Consider the following 13,999-nt stretch of genomic DNA (forward strand, 5'->3'; position numbering starts at 1 on the left):
CTTAAAACAAATTCATGATGTGATCTGTGTTATATAAGTAAAAATCAGGCATACTAGCCCCTAATCTAAACGAAAGAAGATATATTTTACACAAGACAGGAGAGTTCCTATTATCATTACGAATCTCCTATTTAACTGGTTTGGTGAGTAACTTAATATCTACTTTAAAAAGTCCTCATTTCAGTATGCCATGTGAGATAATGACTTATGCAAAATAGACAACAACGTATAAAGTCGTTAATTTCGTCTTAACAAGACTCGTCAGTGATGCTACGTCATACAGCTGTTTCGCCTTAACAAGACTCGTCAGTGATGCTACGTCATACAGCTGTTTCGCCTTAACAAAACTCATCAGTGATGTTACGTCATTCAGCTGTATCATCTTAACAAGACTCGTCAGTGATATTATTTCATAGAGCTATTACGTCATAGCAAGACTCGTCTATGATGCTTGAACCGAAATACCGGGATATCCTCTTATATTCTGACAAGTCGTTACCATCGACTCTCTTTTAAGGCGGGAAGATAAATGTGATTATACTAAATCCTGGCACATAAACACACACATGTAACAAACCTTAGCTAGCATTGACAAAAATGTAGTACTTTGTGGGATGAACCAACTGGTAAACAACCTCGAAAAGACAGGAAGACTAAACCATTGAAACCGACTAAGAATGCACTTATGCAAATCAGTGACAGACCACTCGGCCAGTTAGACATCAAGTGGTAAACCTGACGTGTGTAAAGCAATATGTTACAGCGTGGTATGGTAGTAAGTCATCAGAAAGACTATTAGTTACTATAAACACTGGGACAACGAATGATTCCGTGTAAGACCGAAAACTGTATAGCAATACGGGACAAAGAAGAATCCAGTATGAAATATGTGTGTTTAGTACTAGTATTGCTTCAAGTTAATGCGTCTTACCAACAGAACATTCTTCCTGAACATAGAAGACGCCACTGTAATGCACTGCAAATAGCAGACATAATGGAGCATGCTTTACCAGAGATACGCAGCATTCTGCACTCTGAGTTGGGATATATCAGAAGGCAAATTGATGAGGTCAAGGCTTCTTTCGGAGTCGTTAAAGGTGAGTGGATTAGAACTAAACTAGCGAATAACATGTAAAACATAGTGTTAATTAGTGGAATTAGTTACATTAATACAATTGAATGCTTTAAAGGGTAAAACAGCGAGAACATACATCCAATCTATAGCTTTGTATACGTTATATCTGACACTGATCAAGATATACAATCCCACAATTACGATGGCCGAAAAGAGCTTGACAAAATGATAGGAATTTTCATATTGTTTCGTACCAAATGAAATATACCATTGTACAAAACGATATGACAAAACGGTACAAAGCCTTAAAGATTATAAGTCGGGTTTGCGAAATAGTCTGTACTTTGACATGTTTATGTACCCACAGCCGATATCACCCGGTATAATTTGTATACCTTTCCGTGCCTTGGTACACTTCTCTGTTGTTCACAACAAGAAAAAAAGGGCACAAAAATATGAAAAAAGTGTAACGATGAAGAAGAACACCGGAATGTGGTAATAAAACCCTATGTTCAGAATGACCCCGAATAGTAACAAGACGAGAATTTCATTAATCATGTCTGACGATAAACAGAGTTAGAATTGTATAAGTATTGGGGTTCTCACAGGGTCCCTTAAGGAGTTTCCTATAATTGCACATCAGCGGAAGGTACGAAAAGATAGTTTGGTAATCAAAACGATAGACATTCCCTACAATAAAATGTCGCTAGGTGTAATGACGACATTAGCAGGGTGATATTTGTCATACTTGGTAACCTTTCATTCTGTTGGTTTCACCTGCTTCTGTACTATGGCTGTTTTCAGCCGTTATTCTGGTACAGAAACAATGAGATGATTTTTTTTTTCAATTCATTTTGTACCAACGATGATACACAAAGAAGTAAAATTTCACATCTTTTTGTGACATGCAAACTTGTACCATGGTACAAAATGATGTGAAAATTAAATCATTTTGTTGGGCTCTTGCCGGCAATTGTACACAATACATTATCATACGCATGTTAAAACGTCTTTCTTTAGGATTTTATTTAAGCCTGGTTTATCCGTCCAATGTATCCTATCTATCTTTAATAAGAAGGACTAATGAACTCAGGAACAGGGTCCCAGAATTCTAAATCTACGTTGGCGATTAATCGCATCTAACATACGTTTTAACAGCTTTAAATTATCCCCAGTTTTTTCTTTCCTTTTTTTCTGCAGGGCAACCAATTATTCGAGGAATGCCTGGACCTCAAGGGCCCCAAGGTAAGCTAATTATATTACTTTTTTGATTGAGTATAGCGAGTTCATGTGTCATTTCTGTTAAACAAAACTTATGAAATCACCACTGACTGTTTCACTGGTAAAAGTTGAAAACATCTTCATTAAAAGTCTGCCTACAGTGCATCTTTATAAATTAACTGTTTTTGAATAGTTGGATGAAAAGTACTATACTTTTCCTGGCGGTTTAAGTTTTCTACAACAACAACAAAAATTAATATAAAATAACGAGATGAAATGCCTTTTTTATATTAGCTTCATTTTCATCGTATCTTTTCCTTGATATTCTGTTCTCGCATAATTCCTGGAAAACAGGATTTCTTTTGTTTATTTTCCATTATTTATTCTTTTTTTATTACACGAACAATTTGCAAAAATATCAAAATATTTTACCAATGTAGAGGGAAATCTGTAGTAAATCTGCAAACAAAAGCCTCTCCTGTCTTACAAATCAACACCAACGGTTCTGTTCATCAACAAATATAATGTTTATCATCTAATATGGCAAAATGTTAATGTTACTAAACAACAGGTGAACATGAACACAGTTTGGTTCAATTGTTAGTAAATACAGTAATACTTGCCACTATTTGTCATAACCAGGTGAACCTGGAATTCGTGGATTGAAAGGTGACCGTGGGGAAATAGGACTATATGGTCCAGCAGGTCTCCCTGGAGAACCTGGCCGGGCTGGAGAGCCTGGTGTAACAGGTTAGAACATATCAACATATTTGTTATGTAATCCTAAAAACCATTTATAACTGATTAAAAGTCCACCTTACTTTTATTCTATTTCAAGTTAATTTTCTTCCATTCCAAAGTTTCTCAAAGTAAAAAGCAACAGCAACAAGTACATGACCTATGACATTTAGTTTGTGTCAGCAACAAGTACATGACTTTATGACATTTTAGTTTGTGTCAGCAGCAAGTACATGACCTATGACATTTTATGTTGTGACAGCAGCATGTACATGACATTATTTGTGTCAGCGGCAAGTACATGACCTATGACATTTAGTTTGTGTCAGCAACAAGTACATGACCTTATGACATTTTAGTTTGTGACAACAACTTATAACATTTTAGTTTGTGTCAGCAACAAGTACATGACCTTATAACATTTTAGTTTGTGTCAGCAACAAATACATTTTGTTTGACATTTTAGTTTGTGACAGCAGCAAGAAGATGACCTTATGACATTTCAGTTTGTGTCAGCAGCAAGTACATGACCTATGACATTTAGTTTGTGTCAGCAACAAGTACATTACTTTATGACATTTTAGTTTGTGACAACAACAAGTACATGTCATTTTGACATTTTAGTTTGGGACAGCAACAAGAACATGACCTTATGACATTTCAGTTTGTTACAGCAACAAGTACATGTCATTTTGACATTTTAGTTTGTGACAGCAACAAGTACATGACCTTATGACATTTTAGTTTGTGACAGCAACAAGTACATGACCTTTTGACATTTCAGTTTGTGACAGCAACAAGTACATGTCATTTTGACATTTTAGTTTGTGACAGCAGCAAGTACATGACCTGTGACAGAAACAAGTACATGACTTTATGACATTTCAGTTTGTGACTGAAACAAGTACATGATTTTATGACATTTCAATTTGTGTCAGCAACAAGTACATGACTTAATGACATTTTAGTTTGGGTCAGCAACAAGTACATGACCTTATGGCATTTCAGTTTGTGTCAGCAACAAGTACATGACCTTATAACATTTTAGTTTGTGACAGCAACAAGTACATGACCTTATGACATTTTAGTTTGTGTCAGCAACAAGTACATGACTTTATGACATTTCAGTTTGTGACAGCAACAAGTACATGACTTTATGACATTTTAGTTTGTGACAGCAACAAGTACATGACTTTATGACATTTTAGTTTGTGTCAGCAACAAGTACATGACTTTATGACATTTCAGTTTGTGACTGAAACAAGTACATGATTTTATGACATTTCAATTTGTGTCAGCAACAAGTACATGACTTTATGACATTTTAGTTTGTGACAGAAACAAGTACATGACCTTATGGCATTTTAGTTTGTGACAGAAACAAGTACATGACTTTATGACATTTCAGTTTGTGACTGAAACAAGTACATGATTTTATGACATTTCAATTTGTGTCAGCAACAAGTACATGACTTTATGACATTTCAATTTGTGACTGAAACAAGTACATGATTTTATGACATTTCAATTTGTGTCAGCAACAAGTACATGACTTTTTAGTTTGTGACAGCAACAAGTACATGACATTTTAGTTTGTGACACAACAAGTACATGACTTTATGACATTTTAGTTTGTGACAGCAACAAGTACATGACTTTATGACATTTTAGTTTGTGACAGCAACAAGTACATGACTTATGACATGACAGCAACAAGTACATGACTTTATATGACATTGACTTTATGACATTTTATTTTGTGTCAGCAGCAAGTACATGACCTATGACAATTTAGTTTGTGTCAGCAACAAGTACATGACCTTATAACATTTTAGTTTGTGACAGCAACAAGTACATGACTTTATGACATTTTAGTTTGTGACAGAAACAAGTACATGAACTTATGACATTTCAGTTTGTGACAGAAAAAAGTACATGACCTTTTAACATTTTAGTTTGTGACAACAACAAGAACATGACTTTATGACATTTTAGTTTGTGACAGAAACAAGTACATGACTTTATGACATTTTAGTTTGTGACAGCAACAAGTACAGGACCTTATGACATTTCAGTTTGTGACAGAAACAAGTACATGACTTTATGACATTTTAGTTTGTGACAGAAACAAGTACATGAACATTGGCCATTTTAGTTTGTGACAGAAACAAGTACATGAACATTGGACATTTCAGTTTGTGACAGCAACAAGTACATGACTGTATGACATTTTAGTTTGTGTCAGCAACAAGTATATGACCTATGACATTTGAGTTCGTGACAGCAACAAGTACATGACCTTATGACATTTTAGTTTGTGTCAGAAACAAGTACAAGTCATTTTGACATTTGAGTTTGTGTCAGAAACAAGTACATGACTTTATGACATTTTAGTTTGTGACAACAACAAGTAGATGACCTTATGACATTTTAGTTTGTGTCAGCAGCAAGTACATTACGTATGACATTTTATGTTGTGACAGCAGCATGTACATGACATTATGACATTTTAGTTTGTGACAGCAACAAGAACATGACTTTATGACATTTCAGTTTGTGACAGCAACAAGTACATGTCATTTTGACATTTTAGTTTGTGACAGCAACACGTACATGACTTTATGACATTTTAGTTTGTGTCAGCAACAAGTACATGTCATTTTGACATTTTAGTTTGTTATGACATTTTAGTTTGTGACAGCAACAAGTACATGACTTTATGACATTTTAACATGACTTTATGACATTTTAGTTTGTGACAGCAACAAGTACATGACTTTATGACATTTTTGTGACAGAAACAAGTATAGTTTGTGACAGAAACAAGTACATGACTTTATGACATTTTAGTTTGTGACAGAAACAAGTACATGATTTTATGACATTTCAATTTGTGTCAGCAACAAGTACATGACTTTATGACATTTTAGTTTGTGACAGAAACAAGTACATGACCTTATGGCATTATAGTTTGTGACAGAAACAAGTACATGACTTTATGACATTTCAGTTTGTGTACATGAAACAAGTACATGACTTTATGACTTTATGACATTTTAGAAACAAGTACATGACTTTATGACATTTAGTTTGTGACAGAAACAAGTACATGACTTTATGACATTTTAGTTTTGTGACACAACAAGTACATGTACATTTATGACATTTTAGTTTGTGACAGAAACAAGTACATGAACATTGGCCATATTAGTTTGTGACAGCAACAAGTACAAGTCATTATGACATTTTATGTTGTGACAGCAGCATGTACATGACAATATGACATTTTAGTTTGTGACAGCAACAAGTACATGTCATTTTGACAATTTAGTTTGTGACAGCAACAAGTACACGTCATTTTGACTTTTTAGTTTGTGACAACAACAAGTACATGACCTTATGACATTTTAGTTTGTGACAACAACAAGAACATGACTTTATGACATTTTAGTTTGTGACAGAAACAAGTACATGACTTTATGACATTTTAGTTTGTGACAGAAACAAGTAAATGACTTAATGACATTTTAGTTTGTGACTGAAACAAGTACATGATTTTATTATGACATTTTAGTTTTGTGACAGACATGATTTTATGACACAGTTTGTGACAGTACATGACTTTATGACATTTTAGTTTGTGACAGAAACAAGTACATGACCTTATGGCATTTTAGTTTGTGACAACAACAAGAACATGACTTTATGACATTTTAGTTTGTGACAGAAACAAGTACATGACTTTATGACATTTTAGATTGTGACAGAAACAAGTACATGATTTTATGACATTTTAGTTTGTGACAGCAACAAGTACATGTCCTTATGTCCTTTGAGATTGTGACAGCAACACGTACATGACTTTATGACATTTTAGTTTGTGACAGCAACAAGTACATGTCATTTTGACATTTTAGTTTGTGACAGCAACAAGAACATGACCTTATGACATTTTAGTTTGTGACAACAACAAGAACATGACTTTATGACATTTTAGTTTGTGACAGAAACAAGTACATGACTTTATGACATTTTAGTTTGTGACAGAAACAAGTACATGATTTTATGACATTTCAATTTGTGTCAGCAACAAGTAGAAACAAGTACATGACAGTTTGTGACAGCAACAAGTACATGACATTTCAATTTGTGTCAGCAACAAGTACATTACTTTATGACATTTTAGTTTGTGACAACAACAAGTAGATGACCTTATGACATTTTAGTTCGTGTCAGCAACAAGTACATGACTTGATGACATTTTAGTTTGTGTCAGAAACAAGTACATGACCTTTTGACATTTCAATTTGTGACAGCAACAAGTACATGACTTTATGACATTTTAGTTTGTGACAGCAACAAGTACATGACCATTTGACATTATAGTTTGTGACAGCAACAAGTACATGAACATTGGCCATTTTAGTTTGTGACAGCAACAAGTACATGATTTTATGACATTTTAGTTTGTGACAGCAACAAGTACATGACCTTTATGACATTTTAGTTTGTGACACAACAAACAAGTGACATTTTAGTTTGTGACTTTATGACATGACATTTTAGTTTGTGACAGCAACAAGTACATGACCTTTGACATTTTAGTTTGTGCAACATACATGACATTATTACATTTTAGTTTGTGACAGCAACAAGTACATGACCTTATGACATTTCAGTTTGTGACAGCAACAAGTACATGTCATTTTGACTTTTTTGTTTGTGACAGCAACAAGTACATGACCTATGACAATTTAGTTTGTGACAGCAACAAGTACACGTCATTTTGACTTTTTAGTTTGTGTCAGCAACAAGTACAGGAATTTTATGATAGTTTGTGACAAACAAGTACATGAATGCTTTATGACATTTTAGTTTGTGACAGAAACAAGTAGACTTTATGACACCTGACATTTCCATGTCTAGATTTTCCAGTTGTTCAAATGTACTGAGAGAATATGATTTATTTCCTCTTGTAGGATGCAGTTTACATCTATGTGTGCCTGCATCGCTCTCCTGTGATTCAATGTTCATCAAAAATAGAATCCCTGTTACCCTTCCTCCCATGAACTTACCAGCTAAATACCATGGGTCTGCATATTTTAGTTAGTCAGTAGAAGTTTGTTAAAGGTCTTAACAAATTTTACCCTTGTGACCTTGAATTAGACTGAAGGTCATTTCTTTTCGCAAATTTATCGGTCAAGTTTAATGTCATTTGGTCTGTTAGTTATTTGGAATAGTTTGAATTGAAAAGTTGACGCCGCACGGAAGACGGACGTCGCACCACGGCACGACAGATGCTCACTTGGTCCCTCGTGTCAGGTGAACTAAAATTCAACGTAAATGTTTGATAGTTATTTATATATATTACATTGTTGTATGTTTATATTGTATGATGAATAGGTCTGGCCGGTTTTCCCGGTTTGAAAGGAGATCCAGGAAATCCAGGATTTCCCGGTTTAAAAGGAGAAAAAGGACTTCAAGGATTAGACGGATTACCCGGTCAGAAAGGAGAACCTGGTGGAGGACGATAGAAGAATGGGGCGATATAGCGTTCATTCACCGAGAATGACGGTGGAATTATGTAGTATATAAGTTACACCAAGAAAAGTATTTTCATGTACCTAAAGGATAGCAAAAAACCTTCATGTCGATAGTTAGGTGTGCACTTATCTATAAGATTGATTTCTCATTAGGTAATCAAAAGTGCTACTGACCTCAACTCAAGATTGTTTTGATTTTTTAAATACATGTAAGGTTTTTCTGTCTATTAAAGATAGCTCACTTCACATCAATTGTAAACTCTTTGTAAAAAAATAATTTCCGGTGAAGCTTATGTTAAAGGTGAAGCTAATTTTAAACAGACCAATTAAAGAAGGCACATTTTAGATATGTCACTTTCAAAAAGGAAAGTACCCATATGTTTGAATTGGTTTTACTCAATATATGTATCAAGAGGAATTATTTTTAAGTTTTCATATTGAAGAAAATCGAACATCATTAGTAATCATTTCATCCCTCATAGGTTTTCTTGCCTTTCTTCTATAGCTATGTATTTAGTTAAGGAGACAAATCAAGCAGCTAAACAGCGGTCTTACAAGAGAAAAATGTCAGGCCGACACATATTGTAACTGTTATGTATTTTGCATGTTGCTAAAGGATCGTTATTATCACTATTACTCATTAGTTCCTTAGCTGCTTTTTCATATTTGTTCTTATTAGTTAACTTTGTTCATTGATTAATTAACTAATTGTTACCTGAAATATTCCTTCATAAGTTAATACAGACGATTATAAGTGTATTATTCAATAATGGATTGAATAAAAACGGAAAAGGGATATTTTGTTTTTCATATTTAATAATTTAATGCCAAGAGTACCAGTACTATTTATAAATAATTATTGGTTATTACAGTAACATTTACTGAATGTTTAGAGAAGTTTATTTCCACAAAAAAAAAAAAAAAAAAAAAGATCTGGAGAAAGTATATCAACACATGGCAAATTGTGTTCATTTACTAATTTACCGTATAGGATTAAAAGTTAACAATTTGTTGAAGATTAAATTTAGAATTTTGAAATTTTTCTTTTTATGCATTTTAATTTGTAAACTGGTTTATGGAAAAAATGAACACCACTTTAGATGTACACGTTCAAACTCTCGTGTATTGATAACAGGGGTCACACATTCAAACAATTTTGGGAGATTGACATACAGGGGTCACACATTCAAACCTTTATGTACATACAATGTGTCACACATACAATGAGTGTAGGTCACACATTCAAACAATTTTGGTGATCTCGAGACACCCATTACATATGACATAACAGGGGTCACACATTCAAACAATTTGGTGATCTCGAGACACCCAGTACATATGACATAACAGGGGTCACACATTCAAACATTTTTGGTGATCTCAAGACACCCAGTACATATGACATAACAGGGGTCACACATTCAAACCTTTATGTGACCTCGAGACACCCATTACATATGACATAACAGGGGTCACACACAAACAAGACACCCAGTACATATGACATAACAGGTGTCACACATTCAAACCTTTATGGTGATCTCGAGACACCCATTACATATGACATAACAGGGGTCACACATTCAAACAATTTGGTGATCTCGAGACACCCAGTACATATGACATAACAGGGGTCACACATTCAAACAATTTTGGTGATCTCGAGACACCCAGTACATATGACATAACAGGGGTCACACATTCAAACAATTTTGGTGATCTCGAGACACCCATTACATATGACATAACAGGGGTCACACATTCAAACAATTTTGGTGATCTCGAGACACCCAGTACATATGACATAACAGGGGTCACACATTCAAACATTTTTGGTGATCTCGAGACAACCAGTACATATGACATAACAGGTGTCACATATTCAAACCTTTATGTGACCTCGAGACACCCAGTACAAAAGACAGGGGTCACACATTCAAACAATTTTGGTGATCTCGAGACACCCAGTACATATGACATAACAGGTGTCACACATTCAAACCTTTATGTGACCTCGAGACACCCATTACATATGACATAACAGGGGTCACACATTCAAACAATTTTGGTGATCTCGAGACACCCAGTACATATGACATAACAGGTGTCACACATTCAAACCTTTATGTGACCTCGAGACACCCAGTACATATGACATAACAGGTGTCACACATTCAAACAATTTTGGTGATCTCGAGACACCCAGTACATATGACATAACAGGTGTCACACATTCAAACCTTTATGTGACCTCGAGACACCCATTACATATGACATAACAGGGGTCACACATTCAAACAATTTTGGTGATCTCGAGACACCCAGTACATATGACATAACAGGTGTCACACATTCAAACCTTTATGTGACCTCGAGACACCCAGTACATATGACATAACAGGTGTCACACATTCAAACAATTTTGGTGATCTCGAGACACCCAGTACATATGACATAACAGGTGTTACATATAAAAAGTCGACAAGCTGTAAGCCCTAACCATAATAACAACTGTATACAGTATTTGACGCTTTAGTCGTCCAAGGCCTTGGTCACGTTTTCCCTAGGCTGTTATCATGTTCCTGTTAAATGTTAGTTGGAGTGGGTAGTGCTTCAAATAGAAGGATGAGTGTGCATATCCTTGTTGATTATAATCTACATGGCATACATGTATACTGTGATTCACTAATACTTATATGAAACCTATACAGGATGTGCATTTCATGGTTTGAGGAAGGGTTAAGATAACAGGATGATAATGTAATGTAGTACACACATTGCTTATATTACTGAAACAAAACATGTTGAAACATAGAATTATTATTATAGTAGAAGAATTTTAATTATTTGATAGATGTGTAATATGAGTAGTGTTACAACATAGAAAATTCATTCGGAGAAGAAAACTAAGATGAATGGAAATATAAGGCTACTGTCATATACTATAAAACCATATATTTTCGTTTGCTGCATTTCCGTGGTTTTAACGAAAATACACCTGATTTCGTGGACACTTGATTGCATCGGCAAATATACCCCTCAGTATATCTAATTACATCCGGGGATCATTCCTAGTATATGTATATATTTGTCTTGACCCGTGGACATTGCTAACCTGTTGGTTCTTAAGGCCCGGTCCCACTGCACTTACAGACACAAAGAAGATATAAAACGTAAACAAACTCTTGTCATCCGTTCGAAAACGTTATGCATTTGTTGTGTACTTATTGCATACGTGTTTCATACGCTCTATTCATTGAGCATCCATCCATCGTGACTTCAGCCGCGCAAAATGTTTTAGCTGCACAAAACTTTTAGAACGGATGAACTTCCGCCGTGTACGATGCAAGTCCGCAACATTTACAAGCAATGAACGTTCAATGTCCGTTATCATCCGTTAAACACCCGATGTATCCTCTCTGCATCCTCTCGGCATCCTCGCAACTCACATCCGCTGGAAAGAAGGGGAAAAAGATAAGGTACATGGAACGCCTATACATCGTTAGTAGCACGGAAATAGAAAGGATGTAAGCGTTTGCATCTCGTATATAAAATATTCAAAACGGACAAAGTGTTTGTATCTGAGATGTATCTCGTACATTTAGGATGTATGTAGTATGTCTGGAGTATGTAGATGGACACCAAGCGGACAACTGATATTTTACATAAAAAGGGAGAGAAAGTCATCTGGATCTCAGTATGAGTCGAGCTGCCGCGGTGTACAGACCTTATCACTCGTAATCTTCAACATCATCAGTTGTTCTCAACCATGGGTGATCAAAGAGTCCATATGATAGCTGCACTCATTCAACAGCAAAACAACAACCTTACAACCTGTATCAAGGTTTAGACAGAAGGAGGAGGAGACGTCCAAGAGCTGTATGGGTCCGAGGATGGATCGTGAGAAGAATGGAGTTTGGGCTGTATGACCAGTTGTTGGTGGAGCTGAGGAATGAAGACCCTCGTGCATTCCATAACTACCTGAGGATTCGACCAGCCATGTTTAACGAACTTGTAGAGCATCTGAGACCCAGGTTGACCAAGCCAAACACCAACTTCCGTTCAAACCTGGACCCTGACCTAAAGGTGGCACTGACTCTTTGGCCTCTGGAACCACATACAGAAACATGTAGTGTACAAAGATGGTGTCACACAGCAGCATCAGCAAAGTCGTCAAGGAAATGGTAGAGGCAATCGTTGAAGAATACGTGGACGAGCTCCTCAGGTGCCCCACCGCTGAACAAGGCTGGAGACAACTTGCAGAAGATTGGTGTCAGTGGTGGAACTTTCCCCGCACCGTCGGAGTCATATATGGGAAACATGTGGCTTGCAAAGCTCCAGCTAACCAACTCAGGGTCCACTTATTACAACTAAAAGGGCTTCTCCAGTATCATCCTCTTTGCCATGGTTGATGCTGACTACAAGTTCATCTACATCGATGCTTCAGGCAACGGGTCAGCTTCAGATGCCGAGATATACAACGCAAGTGACCTCAAGAAGCAGACCAGGACTTGGTGCGACGAACTTCAGCTGGGCCTTGATGGTTGTGGAGAAGTTTTGTATTCTTCTGTTACATCACCTGGTACTCGGCCTCGGGCAGGTCTCTCTGGGTCTGGCTCACATAGGTCTGTAGCTCCTGGCTTGAAGATGCCTGGCTGTCTGTGGGCTGGCTGAGGGAGAGAGGTTTCAACGGGGTTTCTCCTCGGTGACTGATCTCACCCTCCAGAAAAGTGCACTTGGCAATAACATACTTCCGACGGTGAGGGAGCTTAACGGTGGCCTGCCAGGATTTCTTGAGGTGTAGCGTCCCATACCAGGAGTGCAAGTGCTTCCACCATCCAAGGAGTACTTCTGTAGTGTACCACAGGCTCTCTGCCTTGTCTCTCCAAGCTGCCTGCTTCTTCTTTGTGTCCCAAATAGTCTGTGGCCTTTTCTCCAGAGGTACTCGTTCTCCCTCAGCCATTCCAGCATATCGTCCTCATGCTCCTCGGAAACGTTGCACTGTTTCCTCTCTCTCTTCTTCTTCATTCGCCACTTCCTCTCTCTGGCTGGAGCTTGTTCAGGGCCTTCAAGTGCTTCAGCAGGACCTTCATGGGCTGGAGCACCAGGTCATTCAAGAGCTTGAGTATCAGGGCCTGCAGGGGCTTGAGCCTTCAGCAGCATGGCTTTGATGGGCTTAATGGCATTGGGGCTGGTCCACAACAGCAGCAGCTTCACCATCAGATCAGGGGGTAGTGCGCTGGTTCTGGCCTTCTTCACCTTTCCAGGGATTGAACGAGTAGGCAAGGCCTTCCTCTTCTTGCCTGACTGACGCACCATCGTGTTGATACAATGTGTAATGATATAAATATACAGTCTTCTTCAAAAACGAGATGTAATCACCAGGACGTCTTTTCGCTTTATGCTGATTGCGTGCTTGTTG

General features: G+C 36.8%; 1 protein-coding gene across 1 annotated transcript; it reads left to right on the forward strand.

Moving 5' to 3' along the window:
• Positions 1 to 661: 661 nt before the first annotated feature.
• Positions 662 to 8,568, forward strand: LOC132562915 (collagen alpha-5(IV) chain-like). The gene is made up of 4 exons (XM_060227692.1): positions 662 to 1,097; positions 2,276 to 2,320; positions 2,939 to 3,046; positions 8,438 to 8,568. Exons 1-4 carry the CDS (start codon positions 824 to 826, stop codon positions 8,566 to 8,568), a joined length of 558 nt encoding a protein of 185 aa, XP_060083675.1. The 5' UTR covers positions 662 to 823.
• The last annotated feature ends 5,431 nt before the right edge of the window (positions 8,569 to 13,999 follow it).

This window comes from Ylistrum balloti, unplaced genomic scaffold, assembly GCF_031769215.1.
Source record: "Ylistrum balloti isolate Yb309-2 unplaced genomic scaffold, AGI_CSIRO_Ybal_v1 Utg371546, whole genome shotgun sequence".
In the NCBI taxonomy this organism is placed as follows: Eukaryota; Metazoa; Mollusca; class Bivalvia; order Pectinida; family Pectinidae; genus Ylistrum; species Ylistrum balloti.

What these genes read in the sequence shown, in the direction of transcription:
- LOC132562915 (XM_060227692.1), top strand. Translation starts at nt 824, where the DNA reads ATGATTCCGTGTAAGACCGAAAACTGTATAGCAATACGGGACAAAGAA. An exon ending in TGGACCTCAAGGGCCCCAAG is followed by an intron (nt 2,321 to 2,938) that starts GTAAGCTAATTA and finishes TGTCATAACCAG; the next exon opens with GTGAACCTGGAATTCGTGGA. An exon ending in TGGAGAGCCTGGTGTAACAG is followed by an intron (nt 3,047 to 8,437) that starts GTTAGAACATAT and finishes TATGATGAATAG; the next exon opens with GTCTGGCCGGTTTTCCCGGT.